General features: G+C 40.5%; 1 protein-coding gene across 3 annotated transcripts; it reads left to right on the forward strand.

Annotated features, from left to right (window-relative positions):
- The first annotated feature begins 3,520 nt into the window (after nt 1–3,520).
- fmr1 (fragile X messenger ribonucleoprotein 1) lies at nt 3,521–18,011 on the forward strand. 3 transcript variants are annotated; one of them, XM_085173088.1, is made up of 15 exons: nt 3,521–3,953; nt 6,855–6,907; nt 7,002–7,095; nt 7,461–7,532; nt 8,084–8,232; nt 9,458–9,551; nt 9,723–9,839; nt 10,095–10,265; nt 10,418–10,496; nt 10,612–10,739; nt 10,860–10,946; nt 11,290–11,521; nt 12,733–12,969; nt 13,514–13,593; nt 16,290–18,011. In XM_085173088.1, exons 1-15 carry the CDS (start codon nt 3,903–3,905, stop codon nt 16,482–16,484), a joined length of 1,839 nt encoding a protein of 612 aa, XP_085029214.1. In that variant the 5' UTR covers nt 3,521–3,902; the 3' UTR covers nt 16,485–18,011. The 3 variants fall into 3 exon arrangements, with proteins under 3 accessions (XP_085029214.1, XP_085029200.1, XP_085029208.1); XM_085173074.1 differs by having other exon boundaries at nt 3,522–3,953; nt 12,769–12,969; XM_085173082.1 differs by lacking the exon at nt 3,521–3,953 and adding an exon at nt 3,960–4,784 and having other exon boundaries at nt 12,769–12,969.
- Nucleotides 18,012–21,408: the final 3,397 nt, after the last annotated feature.

The raw sequence follows: 21,408 nt of genomic DNA on the forward strand, positions 1-21,408 counted from the left end.
CTTTTAGAACTAAAGTAAAGTTAGCTGCAGTCCTACAGAGTATCAGGATATTGGTTTCATACATTACCTACTTGTAGTGCTAACACAACTTAGCCCATGGTAGCTTAAATCAAGCGCTAGCTTATTTGCTAGCTTATTTGCTAGCTAGCCAGCTCCTTATTAGCTAAACTCTCACTAATTTAAAGAATATTTTAACAATTTTTTAATATTTAGGATTTCTCTGGTTTTATACAATAATACAAATTGTTATTTCGCTTTATTATCTAAAACAGCATTTGTCTTTGGTACTATCTACTATGTACAGCAGTGGTCCCCAACCTTTTTTGGGCCATGGACGGTTTGTGTCCAACAATATTTTCACGGATTGGTCTTTAAGGTGTCAGGGATAAATACAACAAAATAAAACCAGTGCCGGTGTTGTGCCAAAAAGTGATTGCCTGCCAAAAACTTATTTCCAATGTTTCCGTGTGTTTTTTATGTGTAATATCGTTACATATGTTGCTAAATAGACTTTGGTGAACAGGTATTACAAATGGGTTATATATAAAATTTAAAAATTACCTGTTTCTCAAGTATCTTTGTAACTGTGTTATTGTACTTACATTATAATCAATCAGCTCCCTTTTGTCCACTTAAAATATCTTTACAGAACTATTTTTGCCTTTGTTGCAATTTCAGCTGTCCTCTTGGCCAGATTACGCTTAAAAGAGAATATTTTAAAGTCAACAATAATTATATTTAACTGCATAAATAAAGGATACATAAAGGTCACTGCCAAAAACTGATTGTGGCTTCTACCTTGTTACAGGAATGTTGTTTGTTGCTCAAGATGATGTGATATCATTTATGAGGGATACATTTGACATATGTTTCACATATTATAGACCAACAAGTTATTCATAGCAGTTTAAATACAGTACAAGCAATCAGTTTTTGGCAAATACCAGAAATCAGTTTTTGGCAGACAATCACTTTTTGGCACAATACCGGTACCAAAAAAAAGAAGATTTATTCATAACACACGCAAAACGGCCCAGGGAAACTGAGTTAACAATAATAAACGATAAAAACCCTGAAAACCATAAATTTCACACCTGAGCCTCAACTCCCGCGGCCGGGTAACAAACAACTCCGGTCCGTGGCCCGGGGGATGGGAACTGCTGATCTACAGCATCTTTGACTGACACAAGGTCAAATCAGACCTGGGGACTCAAATCCATGTTTCTTCCATCTGTTCTTCTGTCATTCTACATAGTGTGGAGGCTAAAGCCTATCCCAGTTGCAACAGGGCAAGAGGAGAGGTACACCCTGGACAGGGCTAATTCAATTTCTTTACACCCACTGGAGCTCAGTGGAAGTTAATAGAAGTCAGCGTTCCTTGTTTGATGACTCTTCAGACTGATGGACGTTGCTGACAGGGATTCGAATGCAATGCACCCCATTTAATCAATACTACAAAAACGTCAGACTAAAACCGAGAATACTGAATCGCTCGTTTTGAAAAAGCCTGAAGAGTCATGTTGGCTGATTTTATGCTATTGTAATTTTGTTAGAGCCTGTAAATCTGTGGTGACTTTTGTTTTTGCCTGTCAGTTAACTCTGCTTTTGGACTGTGTGTGATTCTCCTCTTCTGTTCATATGTTTCATATGTAACACTGTTATTGTTACAATCTCACCAAGAAACTTACGATAAAACTGCTGAAGAAGCATCGCTTGACTCTGAACCTTTTTCGTATCACTGCTCTTGAATTGGTTGCTTTAAAAACAGTGATCAGATATGCAAGCACTCGCAGTCAGCTGCAACCTTTAGTGACTTTGGTGCATCAAGACCATGATGAAAAGGCAATAAGATACAGTCAGTCTCTTATCAGTCTATTTTCGCTAATATGTTGATGAACTCTCAGCAAAAATTCACATTAGGCATTAATTCACATTAATTACTTACATTCAGAGTCCAGTCAGACCTTCATTTTTGAGACCTAATTTCAAAAATTAATCTGCAAAAGTGAGGTAGTTGCTGCAAGACAGATATTTAAATGCAAAAAGACAGGAGTGCTTGGCAACCATGCTTTTGCACACAGATATAACCAGAATACAACTATGTTAGCTGAGCTGCATCGCAGACAGTTTACACTCATCAGTCCAAACTGACTCTGACTGATTGCAAAGTGCTGCCAGTCTGTTTCCTTTGCAAGGAAGGTGTCGTCCTATTATTTTGTAGAGTTTAGCCTATGTGCCCGTGCCAACAGCATGGTGTCTTCAGTGTTCAGTGTTTCCCTCACACGCAGAACTCAGAATTTCACATCTGTTTATCCGTTCTCTTGCTCTCTGTCCTGTATCCTATTTCACCCTTCATGTGTGACCCTGTTTCTGCTGCACTCTCATTCTATTTCTGTCTTAATCTCGCTATAGATTATCCCTGTAAGTCACTCTATGGTCCTCTCATATGTCACTGTCAGCACTTCTTCATTTACCCCTGTCTGTAGTCTGTCTGCATCTTTCCCTTCTTTTTCTCGCCCTCTCTTAACATGTGGCCTGTTGCAGTTCCTTGTTTTTGCCTACAAAGTATAATTCTCAAGAAGGTCACATGTCCATAAATAGGTATAGCAGATGACTGCTGCTGAGTGTTGAGAGAATGAGAGGTTTATAGAGGAAAAACACGAGGTTTTAACTGATCCTTAATACTGAATCTGCAGGCCTCTGTTTGAAGGAGCATTAAAATATTTAAGTGGCTAAATCTGTACATTTATCCATGCCATGCCTTGCAGTTATTTGTAACAGACGCCTTTAAGCATAAAAAGGCATGTGCCCTGACTTTAAAACATAGTTATTATAGTTATGTTTTCGGTTTCCAGGCAAAACTATTTTGGAGTGGATGATGTGGTTTGGCATGTCAGCTTTCAAGAGACAGTCCTCAGAAACAACCAGCAGTAATGAGTAAGTCTGAGTCTAAATATATATTGTATATTACATCAGATTAGATTCATCGGATATTAATGGAACATTTAATGAGAACGCCTTGGTTGCTGTCCTAGGTTTTGAAATCTCTCATTTTAATTTCTTATTATATTAGATAGATATATAGATACTTTATTGACCTCACGGGGGAAATTATTGTTACAACAGTGTGATAAAGAATAAAAATAGTACAGTTTACAATAAACATCAAATAAACAACACATGAGGAGCCAAAGTTCTTTGCAACAGATTCCAGTAATTAGTTAAAGATAGTCAGAATTATGTTTGTAAATGCACATTGTAAAAATAAGTGAGGAAAAAGAGCAAGGTGGAATAGTTGAAATGTGGCTTGATAAATATGGAGAGGGATAAATTTCTGTTTTCCTGGGACTGGTTGGCCGTACTGTTGGGATAATATATTTTTTTCATTTGTTCTTAGAGCTCAAATATGGTACACCACAGGATAAACACAGTGGTCATTTTTATTTTGATATATTTCCCGCTATATCAAATTGTATTCCTATTTATTACCCGTGGAGAGCAGCAACAGGCTCGGATGACAGTAAGCAGTCTCAGTTTTCAGTAGAGGAAGAAAGCGGAGACGTCACATGGAGAGATACAACAGCAGTAGCTGCTACACCACTAATCACACAACATTAACATAACTAGCTACTAAAAGCTAACCTGGCTAGCTAATTGTTTCGTCTTCTTCATGCAGTCGGATTTGCAAATTTGCAAGAAACAAAATTCATAGACGGTGCAAAACGGAAAACAATATTACGGTCACACACAGCTACCGTGGCCTCTTCTTGCATCCAGTAGGCAGGGTATTTAGGCTAGCTAGCGACTCTGCCTTGGCTAGCGTCAGGCTAGCCAGCTAGCTAGCTAGCTACTAACATCGCTATCGGTAGTTAGCTAGCTAGCGAGCTGTAGTAACTTACGTCATGGAGGATCTAGTCGTGGAAGTAAGAGGGACAAGTGGGGCTTTTTATAAGGTAAGTTGTTGACTTTTGTCGAGTTTAGTGACCACCGTTCACAGACTATGTACCAAGTAAGCCTAACTAACATGAATTTGTGTCACGGGGCTAGCTCAGTGTTATATGTGGGCCTCGGTGCTTCTGCTCAACGTCTACCGGGACCTGAAACCTGTAAACAAAGCTAACGCCGCGGTGGGGCTCTAACATCAGCGGTAGTGGATAAATTGGTTAACTATTGGTGACAATGACGCTTAACCAGGGTAGCTGTTTTAGCGGTATCGGTAACGCTGATGTGACTGCTATACGATGGTGCCCCTAAAGTGATGTGCAAGGGTTGGTTGCAGACTCACAAACATCAGAATCAATCACGGGTTGGCTGTTTTTTGCTTTTTGCTTTGGTCAAAGTAAGTTAATTCAGAGCAGCACACAGGGGCGATGGTTTGGCTAACCTTTATTGTGCCCGTAGCTGCCAGGTGTTTTCTTGTTTTGTCAAGACTGCAGAGATTTTGGGGTCAGTCAGGCAACAAGTAGATCATAAATCCGATTCCGTGACCTGCGTGTATCACTGGGGTGGGGTGGGGGAGATAACATAAGCAGTACAATGAGATAACACGCTAATTAGCAATAATTACTTACATTTGAATATTGTTCAATTCAAGGACACAAGAATAAAATGAATGGTGAAGGATCTAAATAAAATGATACATTTATTATTTATTTATTTTAGCTGTCAGGTTTGTTGTGGGATAAATATAGGATGACATATATCTCAAGTAAAGTTCTGACAGATGTCTTTTTTTATGTCTTTACTTTTGTTGTGGCCACATTAATGCGAGGTGCATGAATGCTGTGAGTATGCTGTATAATCAGGGTAAATAGCAATTGAAATTAATCTTGATTCAGGCCACAGACTCTCATTAAGCTCAGCAGTTGCCATGTAAACCATAGACTTTCATGCTGTGCTCAATACTTGTATGCTTTCCCAAATCAAGAGGCTTTTCCTTTGAATGTAGGAAAGTTGAAGTTGGCACTGTCAGTTGTACTTTGGCTTTTAGCTAGGTGTGGCACTAAACAGAAACCATTCTTTTAATAGTTGTAATCATATTGTTAGCAAGTACAGAACCATATGAATGGGTGGGTGTGTCCGAACATTTGACTGGTGCCATAGCTTGAATGATAAGTTTTACTGTCAAACAGCAATGAGAAAAGTTAGGCTAACTTTTGTTAGATAGTAGTCTGGTTTGAAAAAATCCAGTCCCACCAGGTAACTCTTAAGAATAATTTCATTAGCCATACATCTAGCATAACCTACATGTATACCACCATTATATTTAATGTATTTTACCTTATGTAGATCGATCTAATAAGATGATGTAGGTGTGACTGCTTACAAGTATAAGCAGATACACGACAAGAGGGCGACTTTGGCAGATGTCTTTCTGTTCATCAGAAAATGCCCAGTGTGTTCACAGAGGCTTATTCAGAGTGCTTAAAACTTAGGCAGTTTGTTCTTCTCTTGGCCCGGTATGATGTCACTGAGAGCAAATATCCCTAATATTGTCATCTTAGGTACACAGTTCTGACTGAAACCCCACCCACCTGCTGTTCACACCTTCTGTTTGCCAGGGATTGGCTGGCAGACAGTTGGCCTAATAGGAGTAGAGCTAAAACGGTTTTAAGATGAATTGAGCTGCACCAGCAAGAGAAAAATGTGGATTATTTTCAATTGTGAATCATGCAAAGCTAGTGTAGTAGACTGTAATCGAGTAAAAGGAATAGTGTATTAGGTCCACTTTAAAGGAGACTTATTTACGGAGCAGTTACCTTTGCTAGATGGCAGCATACCTCCAACACAGGGAGTTGCATCTTACTGCAGATCACTTGCATGATTTCAATGTTAATAAGCATTCAAATTTGGGTTAATGAATCAAGAGTTTTGAACGTAATCATTTTAGTTAGTTGTTGTGAGGATGTTGATTGACTAAATGTGTAGTTGGCAAATAATTTTTTAGTGTTTTTGGTAATAGTTGAACTGGAAAATGACGCCCTTGTCTCTGGCATTATAGCAAAACGTAAAATATGCTCTTGGCTGAAATGAACAACCAAGAGAAATAATGAGAAATAATGAGTGCATTCATCTGCCAAGTGAGAATAATACTAAAGAAATAATTGTAGAAAATGGTTCTGCCATAAATCACTTGAGTGAGAAACTTAATTTTGCTGTTTTTAAATTGCACCTTATGCAGCATAGAAGTCATTCCTCTTTTTTATTGTAATCTCAACAGCAGTACAACAATTGCAGTTTACTGCCAGTAGACTAAACTACATTATCTCCTAATGCACCCTCTGCCTTACCCTCATATTTTGTGTTTTGGTATTTTTCCAGTTTTAACAAGATTAATGTTCTTGCTAAAGTCTGAACTTCGTTTCTGAGCGAGACAGTTCAGTCAGTCACAATCCTAAACTTGCTCACAGGTCAGTGAGGTCCTGTCAGAATTGGTTTATTTGTTTTTTTTAACCTTGGGAGTTTTGAGAATCTCTCCTTCTTGCTTCATTTCATCCACCACTGACTGCTAGCTTGCCAGGTTAATGCAACCCATTGGCAAGGATCTCTAGCGCTCCCTTTTCCTTCTAGGCATCGCATGGCCTACTTGCAGTGTTTGACACACATGACACACACATCAGCTGTGTGTAGAAGCAGCGAGAGAGAGAGAGACTGAGCCAAACCTGACTCGAGCCCAAAGCTCAAACTCCAGAAAAGGAAATTATTTAGGTTGTTTCATTGCTAGGAGCATTAGGATAAGGTCCGGCTTAAGCAGTAGAACTGGTTCCTGTTTACATGGTCGATGCCAGTTTGACTTGCACACTAACTATTTCAAAGATATTTCAAAACTGAATTTACTTCTGTGACTCTTGCAGGGCTTTGTAAAGGATGTTCACGAAGGATCTGTCATGGTAGCATTTGAAAACAAGTGAGTAAAATAAAATATAACATTGTGTAATATGTAATTTCTTTGCCAAACAATAAAATGAACTTTTTGTGGTTTTTTTTTTCCTCTCTACCAGCTGGCAGCCGGAGCGGCAGATCCCATTCCAGGATGTGCGCTTTCCTCCTCCAACAGGGTTCTGCAAGGAGATCAGTGAGAGCGATGAGGTCGAGGTGAGAAAGTGATTGTTGCCGTCAGACATGGTGGGTTTGGAAGCAAAGTTGGTATAGCTGGGGAGCAGTTTGGAATAGCATGGAGCGGAGTGAGTAGAGTTGAATTTTCAGTGTAAAATAAGATTTTAAAAAAAGAGGGTGATGCTCCTCAGATCGTCTTAGATTTTCTGTTCTATCATTGGTAAATTAGTCTGACTTGTTATTTTTATTAATAATATTATTCACAATGATTTCCTGTATCAGTGTGTCCAGTTGTTTCTGTGCCAGTTTACTCTTATCAGCTTTGTTTAAAGGTGGGAATGATTTCTGAAATGAACTGTGTGTGTGTGTGTGTGTGTGTGTGTGTGTGTGTGTGTGTCTGCCAGGTGTATTCTAGGGCGAATGACAAAGAGCCATGTGGATGGTGGCTAGCCAAGGTTCGCATGGTCAAAGGGGAGGTAAGACATGCTCCAGTTCATCTGTAAGGCTCACTAAGCAGCACTGAAACAACATGGCTCTGATAAATTTGCCTAAAACGCAGCCCAGGCACTTGCTCCATCCTAAATGCTTTAATATCACAACTTCATTATTAATACTAAATACAGCTATGTTTACTAACAACATTTTACACTCATGAAATGTTATGTACTCATAAAATCTTTTTTATCAAGCTCACTGCAGATATTTAACTTCAGTGTAACATCATTTCTCTGGTGACAGATGTCAGTGTGTGATTGAGTTTTACAATCCTGAACAACACATTAACTCAATGACTGATTGAATTCAGACTATATGCCCCAGATGTTCTTTATATCCTTGTATTTCCATTTTCCTCTGGATTTTTTGTGCACGTAAGCTCTTCCTCTGTTTGTCCTCCTGTTGTCTTACCACCATCAGATGTACTTTCTTCAAAAGAAATTTTTAATAATAGTATGACTTATTTAAACTTTTGAAAAAAAGTGATGTTTTTCTATTGGATCGCTCATACTTGATCTGTCTTTGTTTCCAGTTTTATGTAATAGAGTATGCCGCATGTGAAGCCACATTAAATGAGATAGTGACGCTGGAGAGGTTACGGCCGGTCAACCCGAATAAACCAGCCACCAAAAACACCTTCATTAAGATTCGACTGGATGTACCCGAAGATCTACGGCAAATGTGAGTTTGACTTGCATGAATAAAGACTGGTGCACAAGTTTGAAATTATTTGGATTTTCTGTAATCCACATGGGGCCAAAAGCATGCATACACTACCCAATAACTTGTGGTTAAATGTCCCTTAGCAAGGTGCGCCTCAACCAGAAGCTTTTGGTAGCCATCACCAAGCTCCTAGCATAATTATAGCTGGACTGCTCATCTTGGCAGAATTGGTCAAGTTCATTTAAATTGGTTGATTTGTTGGTAAAGTTTAGGAAGTCCATTCCAGAGCCATTTCTAAATAACTAAAAATTCCAGAAGCATCAATTTAATGTTACCACTTTGACGAGGTCTAGGAGAAGACCCCAACCGTCACCCTCAGATGAGAGGAATTTGGTTACAATGTTCAGAAACAGCCAAGGCTCAGCTGTGCCCTGAGATTGAGACTGCTGGAACATCAACAGAGAAACTAGTTTTACATCACCAAGAAAGAAGCCCCTACTCTATAATTGACGCCTTCAAGCATGATGGAAATTTGCACCTGTGCAGGTAGACAAGTCAGATGTCTTCTTTAAACTTTTGTTTTAAAGTTTTATGGTCAGAAGAGACAAAGACTGAGCTATTTGGTCATAATGACAAGGTATATTTGGAGAAGTAAAGATCAGGCTTTCAGGACTAAGACCTGTACCAGCTGTCAGACATGGTGGTGTCATCATGCTGTAGGGTGGTTTTACAGAGCTGGAATACCTGAAATTCTTCAACTTCAAAAGACATAGTTGGGTGTTCCTACAGGATAATGATCCCAAACACATCAAAACTGGTTCTGGGATGGATAAGACAAACGAACATTTAGTTGCAACTTGAATTGAGACAATTAACCGACTATTCGTCTGGGTGCATCTGTATATTTAATCCTATATACATATTTTTGACCCTGTGTGTATGAGAGAAAATCCAAAATAATTTCACATTTGCCATTAAAGTTGTATGCTGCACAATCTTTTCATCCTAGAATATTAATCGTTCAAAGAAGTAATTAAAAGCTTAAGATTACTGTGACATTCTTGACCACAACTGTACGGTCAAAACTTGACTTACTCCAGCTTGTATATGAGCCTATGCTCCCAGAAGATTTTGTATGTGTACATGTATCCATAAGCTGTTATCACTGAGGACAAATTCATTTATTAAGCAACTTGTTTGCTGGTTTCACTATGATAAAGTCTACGTGTTCTTGTGTTCCCAGGTGCTCCAAGGAATCAGCACACAAAGACTTCAAAAAGGCTGTGGGAGGGTTCAGTGTCACCTACGACTCAGAGAAAAAGCAGCTGGTCATTTTGGTTGGTCAAACTGTTGTTTCTCTTCTTAATGTGCTACATTTTCACACAATCATATCCTATATTGACCCTTGCATAGCATCACCTTGAAGTGAAGTGCATCCATAGGTGACTTAAAACATCAGAACCTCACTCGTGTATGATATTAATGAGCGTAATGTTTGATTGTTACAGTCGGTGAATGAGGTCACAACAAAGCGGGCCAATATGATGAGCGACATGCACTTCAGGAGCCTCCGCACCAAGCTGTCTCTAATGCTGAGGAACGAAGAGGCCAGCCGACAGCTGGAGGTAGGTTAGATCAGAGAGAGATCAGATCAGATGAAACTTTATTAATCCCTCGGGTGGGTTCCTCAGGGAAATTCAGTTCAGGAAATTCAGGTTACGCACAGCTCCAGCCTGTATGTGACTGTTTGGATCATTTTGCAGCCTGGGATGGAGAGTTTTTAAAGGGTTTCTTTGCAGTAAACTTACACACCCTCTTTGCTCTTTTGTGGAATTTATTAAATGTTAATTAATGAATTTTTTTGATGTGCATTTCTTCAGAGCTCCAGACAGCTGGCGTCTCGGTTTCATGAACAGTTTGCTGTTCGGGACGATTTAATGGGTCTCGCCATCGGGACTCACGGGGCCAACATTCAGCAGGCGCGTAAAGTTCCTGGAGTCACTAACATAGACCTGGATGAAGAGACCTGCACCTTCCACATATACGGAGAGGTAGGAGGGCTTAACTTGTACACAAATGAGCTGAGACATAGATATGTAGAGCTTGTCCTCATTAATGTTAAGTGGGTACAAATTTAACAGACCAGCATGGGGTAAAAAAACACAAACAAAAGTAAGTATGCCTGTTTTGTATTTCATGGAAGGACCAGGATGCTGTCCGTATAGCCAGAAGTTTCCTGGAGTTTTCCGAAGATATCATCAAAGTTCCCCGGAATTTAGTAGGTGAGAAAGTCGCTCAACCGAGACAAAGAAATGAATCATCGGGTACCTTTATTTTACTTGATTTAATCCAGTTTCAAGTTCAGCCAGAGTGAGACTGATGTTTTTTCTCATGCAGGGAAGGTGATTGGCAAGAACGGCAAGCTGATTCAGGAGGTGGTTGACAAGTCCGGTGTGGTTCGGGTTCGTATTGAGCCTGAGAACGACAAAAAACCATCAGCGGCAGCGGCAGCAGCAGCTGATGAGGTCAGTAGGGAGAGAAAGTTGCGTCGTGTTGCTGCATTAAAAATCATCACAGTAAATACAGCAGTGTTAGAGCTCATTCACTAAGAGGATTCAAACTCTCCTGGTCCTCCTCTGTCACAGGGAATGGTGCCATTTGTGTTTGTGGGAACCAAGGAAAGCATCTCCAATGCAACAGTACTACTAGACTATCACCTCAACTACCTTAAGGTTTGTGTCCTCAGTGATGTCATCTTCTACCAACCAAACATCAAAACGGAGCTAAAGGATGTGGTCAGCCGCTGACCACATCCTTTAGGCAGGCAGGGATAGAGTGGTGGCCCCATGATCGGAAGGTCGGTGGTTCGAATCCACTGAACAGCTAACCTGAGGTATCCCTGAGCAAGGTACCGTCCCTACACGCTGCTCCCCGGGCGCCCAATGGCTGCCCACTGCTTCACTGAGTGAATGGGTTAAATGCAGAGAGGAATTTCCCCACGGGGATCAATAAAGTATACTTTCTTTCTTTCTTTTCATTGTTGACATTCTGTGACGTTTTCGTTCATGTCCACAGGAGGTGGACCAGTTGCGACTGGAGCGTCTGCAGATCGATGAGCAGCTGAGACAGATAGGCGGTGGAGGCGGAGGGGGGGGGACAGGGCCCCGAAACCCTAAAGACAAAACCTACGTGTTCGATAATGGAATGGGGCTCGGGATGGGCCGAGGAGGGGGAGGAGGAAAGCCCTATGGAGGAGGGGGAAGAGGTGGACGAGGGCGGAGAGGAGGAGGAGCTGCTTTTGCCTCAGGTTTGATAGTTACTGCATCCATATTACTGCGGGTAAACTACAAGAGCTGATGTACTCGGCTCAAGTCAGTCAGCTGCAGATGTTTCATGTAAAATTTGTTACGTTGTTACTGTACTTAGTATTTTCAGGTATCTGTACTTGGGTATTTATTTTTATCACAACTTTTTACTCCCTACATGTTAGCATAAATATCTGTACTTTCTGCTCCTTGAATTTGGAAAACTGGCTCATTACTTTAGGTCTAACACATTTGAGGGAAGTAGTTACTTTATGTCGCTGAGCACCTTTAAACATTCAACCAATCTGAACCTAAATGGAGGGAACAATAAAACATAGGATTAAAAGGAGTAATGTTTTTTTAAGTGGCAGCTGATTTCAGATGCAACATTTCAATCAGCTAATGCATAAACTGTTTATATGCAGTTTGTCACACAGTGTGTTGCTAGATACAGGTCCAGCTGCTGTATTTCACAGGTAGATAAAAGAATTACAGTTAACTTCACTCAGAGAAAGATGAGAAAGACAGGAGAGGAAGAAGAACAGAGGTTATATTTAAAGGTGAGGACTTCTCACTGCCATTTGATAGACAGGACATTTAAATCAAGCATCAGCTTATATCTTGATGATTTCAGTTGTTTAAATCGACTCTGAGCAGCACGTCAGCTGATCGCAGCCTGCACACAAAGAAAATGTACTTGAGCTCTGAACAAAGACTATTGTTACTTATTTCTAAGTGATTCTTCTCCCTACACTGCACCACTACAACCAACCTTAGGTTTCCTCACCAGACAAATCCCACTTGAGCCGCTGACTACACTAATTCTTCGGTTTAGGTATGGAGGTAAAGTCACCCATCAGCTGGTAACAGTATCCTCCAAAGAGCTACTTACTTTTATAAAAGTGTCAGAGCTTCTACTTTTTTAAAATAAAAAATTTTAATCAGTTTTTCACCTTTTACCAGATTTTGTTTTTAACAGAAGTACATATAGGAGAAAGTCTCCTGTGATTGTTTGGTTTAGATGTAAAAGGCACAATGACAAAGCAAACGGGCAGATTCTCGGCCATAGATTTATGTTCTTGTGATTTCATTTCATATTGAAGTAAAGCGTTTGGACATCTGATATTTCAGTAAAAACGTTTCCCCAGGCGATGATATGATTATGAAACGACAATTAATCAAAGGTTGAGTCTGTGTTGTCTTTCTGAGGCAGCCGAAATGAGGTTGGACTTTGTCCTCGGTCCCCCAGGCACCAACTCTGAGGCATCCAACGCTTCAGAGACAGAGTCAGACCACAGAGACGAGCTCAGCGATTGGTCGCTGGCCCCCACCGAGGAGCTAATGACAGGAGGTGGGACCCTGCCCAGACGGACAGATGGGAGGAAGAGAGGAGGCGGCGGTGGGCTGAGAGGACGAGGAGGGAGAGGAAGAGGAGGGGGAGGATATAAAGGTGAGTGTTAATTATCATTGGTGGTCTTTGATCTTTTCACAGGACTCTTATCTCGTTCCATGATTTTTCTCAGCCTATTTTTGGAGCATTTACACTTTGTCTAGCATCAAAAAGGATCAATGCAAAAGCTTGCTAAATGTTTCTATTAATCAAATGATATTGAATGGATATCATGGATCTCATTCATTCAATGATATTGAATGAAAATGATTAAAGAGAAAAAAGTTGGTGTGTAATGACTCAAAAGAAATAACATTTTGAGATGCTTTTCATCAAATTATGGCCAAAAGAATGGAAATAAATCACATCATGAGATCTCTGCAGACCTCTCTCATGAGTTTTCTTTTCAAAACGATCCATATTTATATTGAAAGAAACTATTTCTCCCGACTTTAATCTAATTAGGATGTACATGAATTTCACCCTATTTTTACCTGGCAAAAGGTATGTCACCTAAGACTGAGTCTACTGAGCCATGCGAAGATTGTTTACATGACTGTGGCTAACTTTGATTGCTAACTTGTTATTTTTAATGTTGGTTTAGGTGAAGACATGCAGTGGAACGAGCCGAGAACTCGTCACATCAGAGACTCAAAGACAAGAGGCCAAGAAGACACTCTGCAGGTAACAGTCACAAACAGCTGCTGCTAAGTTATTTTCATGTCATTGTTTAAAGTCTAATATCTTTGAAACGCTCCTCAAAATTCTGTAAACATGCTTTTCAGTGAGCATGCCCTGATTGATCCTTCTTTCTGGCATTAAAAAACGGCCAAAATGCAGAAAAAATTCAAGAATTCTAAATTCAGTATGACCTGAAATGAGTGACTAAATCCATTAAAGCATCAGGAAAGTGTTCAAGGATATTTTTCAGTCATCTGTAGGACCAGGACTTTTTGTAGGCACATCTGTCACCCCTGGTGGTCATTAAAAGGAAAAAAACTGCATCTGTCTTTATAGTTTTACACCTAGTTTGTTTACTCCGGTCCAAATCAGATGTTTGGTTTGTTTTCACACAGAAAAAAGTGAAATAAAATGCTTCACTACAAACCATGTGACCATTCAGTCGGCTCATTGGTCAGATGTGTCTGGAGCGGGTGCATTAAAAAAATGTAAATACAGGAAGAAGGTGCTTTGCTCTGGACTACTGGAGAACGCGGAGAGTTTACGTTTATTTCACAGCTAGCTGCTGAACAGACCTTTGCGCATCTATAGTGCCTTCGCGAGATCAGCGTACATAGTTATGGGATGTTTTGTAGCTCAAACTTGTAACGTACTCCTGTAAGCTGATTCATGTCGTGTTCATACCTGCACAAACAAACCACACAAAATGTGGGGAAACGAACAGAGTTAGAACTGACAACACACGCAGGTGTGCAAACACCCTTCTACTCTTCATGGCTCACTTTTAGAGCCACCCTCAAGTGGCCATTACAGGAACTGCAGTTTTTGACCACTAATTTTATTTTGCAGCTACAAAGTTTGGAAATTCTGTTTCAAGCAAGACATTTAAAGGAGGTGATGATTGTTTACAGTGAGATGATGTAGATCACTTATGATGATAAGATAATACAGCTGAATAATATTTGAGGCTGACTGTGTAACTATTTACGTTTATATTTTAAGCTATGCTTATTTAATGAATTCCCAGTGCTTTGCAAAAACAATCCAGCTACTTCAGCATACTGGCACATATTATGAGACTGCTACTAATTTTTGAATCATTTCTCCTGCAAATATTGTTTACCCTTACACCACTGTCACAGTCAATAGTGCTATTTTCTGCATATCAAATGTTCCCTCTGTTTGACACTCCAAACCTCAGCTGTCAACAAGACACTCTCTGTGTTGTCACACACTCAAAGTCCTGCCTGTTCTCACTGAACATCACTGTAGGACACTTTCTAAGATGGGGCTATATTTAGTCCTAACTTAACTTTCTGCTTGATTCGTGATTGCAGCAGGTTTGACATATGTAAAGGTGCACAGCACAGTGGGGTGATGGTTAGCACCACTGCCTTACAGCAAGAAGCTCCTGGATTTGATCCACCTGGGGCCTTTCTGTGTGGAGTTTGCATGTCTTGCTCATGTCTGTGTGGGTTCTCTCCGGATACACCAGCTTCTTCCCAAAGTCCAAATACATGTGGGTTAGCTTAACTGGGGATTATAAGGTGGCCATTGGTGGTCCCTTTTGCCCCACAGTACCTCAGAGGTGATCTAAGGAACGTTGGCAGTGGACACTTTTGGTCTTTTTTGGAGGAAACTTGTTCTATAATGAATTGTGATATGAAACACTTGAAGGCTGTGTTTCAAGTGTTTTTGCACTGTGGTGGACATCACCACACTGTGCTGTTTGGGACACTACAGCCCTTTCAGGTGCTACTGCTATATAAGGGTTTGCCCGTTCTGCAGCAGTTTTTAGGTGGGTGGTGCATGTTAAATAACAGCTGCATGAACACAAGGACCAAAGCTCTTTTAGCAGATTTGTGCATCATAACAAGGTGATCATTGTTTTTCACGTCAGCTGAAAGAGGTACTGAAATTGTGGCGTATAGCATTGATCCTGCTAATTAAAGTCAGATTTTCAGTACAGCTGTGAATGGACTGCACCAAATGCTTCAGATAAGCACTGACATCTGTGTGAATGATCAGTGTATGCAGAGACAGGTGGAAGTCCGCCCTCTATCTATCACACAGTTTGTGTTGACAGCTGGTCAGCTAGCATTGACTCATACACAGTAACAGAGTATAAACCACTGTTCGTTTCTCAGCTTTGTCTCAGAGAAGAACTCGTTTTCTTTAGTCTCACCCTCCTAAACGCTCCTCCTCTGCTTCTAGTAGTGGATTTACTGAGATGCAAAATATTTTACAGGACAGGCAAAATATAATTTCTATTACTTTTATTTTATAATAACCTTTTTGTGAGCGATGCATTTCTACAGTTTATTAACCAAATAAAAGAAAAAACACAATTGCCATACAAAAACCTAAAATAACCAGGCTGAAACCAAACGGATAAATAACCTGGTGCAGGGAAGACTGAGGCAGGTGCAGGTGCTGCCCCTCCCTAAGCCTGGTCCTGCTGATGGGTTTTTCCTGTTAAAAGGGAGTTTTTCTTTCCCACTGTTTCTACTGCTTGCTCATAGGATTGTTGGGGTTCTCTCTCATAATATTGTTACAATATAAAGCACCTTGAGTTGACTGTTGTTGTTATTTGGTGCCATATGAAAAGCACGCAGCAGGCTGCACCGAGGGTAAAGGAAAAGTTAGCTGTGCAGTGTGGGGCCAGACTCTTACGGATTTCTTTATTTTTCTACCCGCAGATTCGTGTGGACGGGAACAACGAGCGTAGCGTGCAGCACTCCTCGGGTGGCCGAGGCGGTCCGTCCTCGTCCCAGGGCAGTCTCAGTGGCAGCGGCGAGGGACAGCCCCGCCATCATCATCAGAGACCTACTAGAGACAGAGGGATGAAGAAGGAGAAACAGGACGCTCCCGCGCTGGTGAACGGAGTGTCGTAGATACCCCACTGGAGGACCTTCTCACTTAGACACACACACACAGGCAACTCATCACAGAACATCGTAGAGTCTCAGTCTCTGCTTTTTCTTTTCTGTCTCTGTCTAACACAAGAATACACATATTTCCATCAGCATGGAAGTGTTTACAGTAGTGAAGTCTTAGGCTGGAGGTAATCTTGTATCTGCTGGTCTGGTCTGTTCTTGACTGGTGTTGTATCTCCTGCGCATTCTCTGGATGAAAGAAGAGGAGGAATTAGACTAAAGCTCATCTCACAAACAACCATTAACCCCAAACATACTCCTGCCCCACTAAACCAACATAGTTTGTTTACTAATGCCCCATTTGGACTGGCTAATGTGAGAGAGAAAAATGAGGCAAAAGAAATCATTGGCCGTCGGGTATCAAAGATTTGCAGCCACTGGAGAAAGCAGGATGGAATATGTGCCCTCGCTCCCTGAAAAGCACACTTTTAGGAGGTGGCTTCAGTTTTTTCGGCAGGTCTAAATTTTATGTTTGGTTGTGTGAAATCTTCAACACATCCTTTATAATGGAACTGTTTTGTCCAGAGAAGCGAGTCTCTGTGGGAAATCAGCTCTATTTTTCCACAGAGACTTTTGAGGTTAACTATCAATTTAAACACATCTTTTCAATAAGGGGCAGAAACGTTTCGGTGTCACTCAAATGACATGCAATCCTATGGGGATTCAGACTGGAAGATGATGTTTGTAGAGGGCACTTTATGGACTTTCTTTCTTTCTCTCTTTCTTTCTAACGTAGTTATTGTTTCTTTCTTCTTTTTCTTTTCTTTTTTTTTTCTTTTTTTTTTGTTGAACATTTTAAAGCATCCATGTTTCAGAATGAAATGCAAACAGGGATGCATGAGCTCTGAAGTCACCTGTGTTTTGTTTCCCGTTGCCTTGATATTCAGATTCAGTAAAACTTATCGAAACGTACAAATGGGGAGACATAAATCTGAGGCACACTGATGCACATAAACTGCTTAAACACAATGACTTCTATGAGTTTGTGTCAGGGTACATATTGTTATGAACTGTTCTCCTTTCCAAAAGAAGGTTACACTCCTGTACAATGACCAGAAATGCATTATTCCTGCGTGTTTACAATTAGTCTACCATAAACACTCCACATGTGTGCAGTGGTGTTAGTCCACAGTGAGGGACTAAGCTCCCTGAACTCATTCATCTCATCTGTAAAGAGCTGTCAGCAGGAATCACCATCCTATACCAGACTCTTCATCCTCTTCAGTGAAGGGTGCAGGCTGAAGCTAGGCGTATTTTGGTTAGGTCCACGTAAACCTGGCTTGATGCCCGTTAAAGTCATTTCTTTTGCTTTCAGACAAGCAGGATGCATTTAGAGCAGCTAACTCCTGTCGCACCACTTTGTTTTTCTTAATTTATGAAACTCTTTGTATTTAACTTTGCCATGACAAACTTATTTGAAGTGTAACTGTAGAGGACATGACAGACTGTTGAGTTTTTCCTTGACAAAATAAAAATTTGGCCTAAGTTTTATTCTTTTTGGTGATCTTATTCCTGACCCGTTCAGTTCACATATTTTTTTCTTTTAGTTTTTTTTCTTCTTGTTTTTGGACAGTAGAGCAGTGTGATAGCAGTCATGCTCCATCCATCGATTTTCCATCCATCGATTTTTCGATCCATCGATTTTCTGATTCAGGGTCTTGGGGACTAGGGCTGATCCCAGCTGACTTTGAGAGGCAGAGGTCCATCACAGAGCCTTTTCCATCCACACCCACTGAAGTGTGTGAAAAGTCTTTATCTCTGTGCCTTTGATTTATGCTCCTCCATTTCTCTGAATTTGGCCTGAACAGATTAGAACTTTTCATCCTGCCTGTTCAAACCCAGCGCTACACCCCTCCTTTAAAACATACTGCAGATGGATGTTTTGTAGAGTGGGTGGTTGTGTGACCCTGTTTACATTGGTTTCCATTGTTTTGAGGAGGCACAGCGGTGTAGCCTGCTGAGGTATTTTGTTCTAGGGTGAGACCAGTTTTCTGACCTTGCTCGATACTTTTCTGCCTCGAGTCAGAGCTCTTCGAGGCGCTGACGTAAACAACCGGAGCAGCAGACGGTTCGTCTTCAAACAGCTCAGTAACTTTGTGTTACCAGTGCAGACTTTCAGACAACAAAAGAGCAAGACTAAGCAGGACATCGCTTCAAGCTCTTGAGGTGTTCCAACCTGCTGTTCGGTTGACACCCCAGTTGATCACTGACTTCGTAAATATGTTGAATAGAAGGATCCTTAGGTTCACCGTAAACATCTAAATAGCGAGAGTCAAATGTAGGCTGCAGCGAGGCTGTTGGTCATTGACATTGTCAAGTTGTCCTAAAGTCAAAGCGACTGCTGTGCTGTATACAGGCTGGTGTAGAGAGTACCTGTGGACCTGTGGGTGATTATGATGAAAATAATACTTATTACTTCGAATAAAGTGACGGTCAGTGTAAAAGACAAGCAACAAAAAGCTGTTCTTAAGGTTTCTCTGTGCATTTGTAGGCACATTTCACAGGAACATCTCGCCACTAGTTTCTAGCACTGAGTCTGGAGTAGCAGGTTGGCTTTGGGTTATCCAGGTTACATTTATTCCACTGGTTGTTACAGTAGCATAGGACTTTCCCAGGAAGAATCCACTGGATATAAAGTTAGATCACACAGCGTTAAAAGAAACCAAGTCATCATGGGTGATCACGATACCCTAATCTTTTTTTGTTCCTTTAAAAAATTGTTCCACGAGTATTGGCAATCAGATTGTCCAAGGTCTGTAAAGTTCAGTAAGAAAATTGGTGCCAATCTCTACTAAATAATGACAATTGAGCCATTGCGTATTTAGATTAGCAGGGGCTCTAAACAGTTAGCCAAAGCTAACCAAACTTGGTGACCAGCACCTCCGAATGCCGGTCGGAGGACCAGCAAACCAGTCACATTCATGTAGGCTTTCTTTTTCTGATTTTGTTAAACTCATTTTTGCCTTGTTTTGATTGAAACTTTACTGTGAATTAAGGTGTACTGACCTGGATTTATTGGTGAGAAAAGCAGTAATGGTATTGCCCAACAGACTGCTTTTATTAAGAGCACCATCAATAAGCACTGCAGAATATAAATTTACAGTATGTTCAATTAAATTCCAGACTGTCAGAAACAAGAGCTCTCTCCTCTTGGTATTCACCAGCTCACTGGTAACCCGTCCTCGGTTACGTTTTGAATCCTGTTCCTAACCCTAGATTTGTCACCAATACCCTGGGGGATGACCAGAGGTTAAAAGTCATGGCAAGCAAATCCATGTGAATGCTGTGAATGCTCAGGGAAACCTTAACTATATTTTGTGTAACATGTGCCTTTAATTGTGGCTAGCATCACAGCGTAGACTTGTAAATCAGGGATGATGAGATGTTACTAACGGACCAGATGAATAAAGACGGCAGCTCCTGTAGCGCAAATCCTCTTTGGTCGTCACTGACAATGCTGAGCATCTCGAGCTTCCTCTAAAAGTCTAAGGGCCGTTTATGAGACGGGTGATTTTTGGCACTTCAGGAAACTGCCTTGTTTAACCACCTGGTCTGGACACACTGCAGGTGTTGTAACCTTGTGCAGTTGACAAACGTAAGCCTGTAGCTCGGGACCTGGTTCGCCTTGTTTCTGAAATGGATTCGGTTACTTCTGTGGGAACATGCAGAGATAGACTCTGAGCGGCTATTTTCATGCCAAAGAGAGGCATGTTCTCTGTACTCACACCTTTTAAAGGGTTTTCAGTAAAGATGACCCGGTGCGATCCGGTGCAGCATCACTGCTGCTCTCACCGAACCGAGAAAGCAGCTGAAGAGATTTCAGAGGTTGAGCCAGGTCTTCTCTTTAACAGACATCGGTGTACTTTTTCAGTCTTGCGGTGCATGCATTTATTTATTTTGCATCTTAAAGACATTCAGTAGATTTGGACACATTCAAAAGATAAGTTTAAGTTTGTTTTCTTTTTTTTGGATCAGTGTTGCTTCGTCTCAGTTCTTCTTGACCTGAGTTCGGCTAGCAAAGCCAGCGATGAATAACATTGTATGTGAAGAGACAGTGATAACACTTTCACCTTTTTTAGGAAATGTCACAGGAAGTAACCAATCGTGAAACAGGCTTTCTTTGAATTTCATTTTTTCCTTTTACAAAAAAGTATTATGGCTGTCGGCTTTACTTATCATTAATCTGTTAGGACCTTTGCTTTTACTGCAGCCATGTTGCATTTTTTTTCTCTGTAAGCGTTCTCAGCAGTGCATCGACAGATTGCTCGAGTGAAAGTAACCCATTTATTGTCAGTAGAGCTTCAATATTATGGAGTTTCTGTATTTAAAGAAAATGGTTAGAAAAAGAAGGGAGGATGGCATACTGTATATAATGATGTCATTATTTGTCTAAGAAAAGATGTTTCAAATGTGCACTTATCCTGATATATACTTTTTTTTCTTTTTTTTCTGTTTAGTTTGCTAGAACTCTTGATAATAAACTTAACGTGTGGAAAAAATAGTGTTCTCTAAGCAGGATTGAGTCACATTCAGCTTTCATTAATAATGAGATGTCCATAATTTTGCACAACTTCACTGAAAGAGAGTTTTTTGGTTTTGTTTTGTTTTTTCCAGACGGGGAAAATCCACAATGAATGATTGAAATCACATACAGAAGGTTTGCTAAGACTGATTTTGACTAGTCTGTACAGTGTTTAGTTGATTCAGTGGCACTGTGTTACTTTTATAATGTGTCCGCTAATTTTCTGAAACAGCAATTAAGTCCATCCAAATAATGCACCAAAGTTCATAGTGATACTCCATCCAAAATATATTATTTAGTATACCTGTCTGGTTGGGCATAATTTAATTTAAAAACTGTCCAGTGACATTTTTCAACTCA

The sequence above is a fragment of the Neolamprologus multifasciatus genome, chromosome 2 (assembly GCF_963576455.1).
Source record: "Neolamprologus multifasciatus chromosome 2, fNeoMul1.2, whole genome shotgun sequence".
Lineage (NCBI taxonomy): Eukaryota > Metazoa > Chordata > Actinopteri > Cichliformes > Cichlidae > Neolamprologus > Neolamprologus multifasciatus.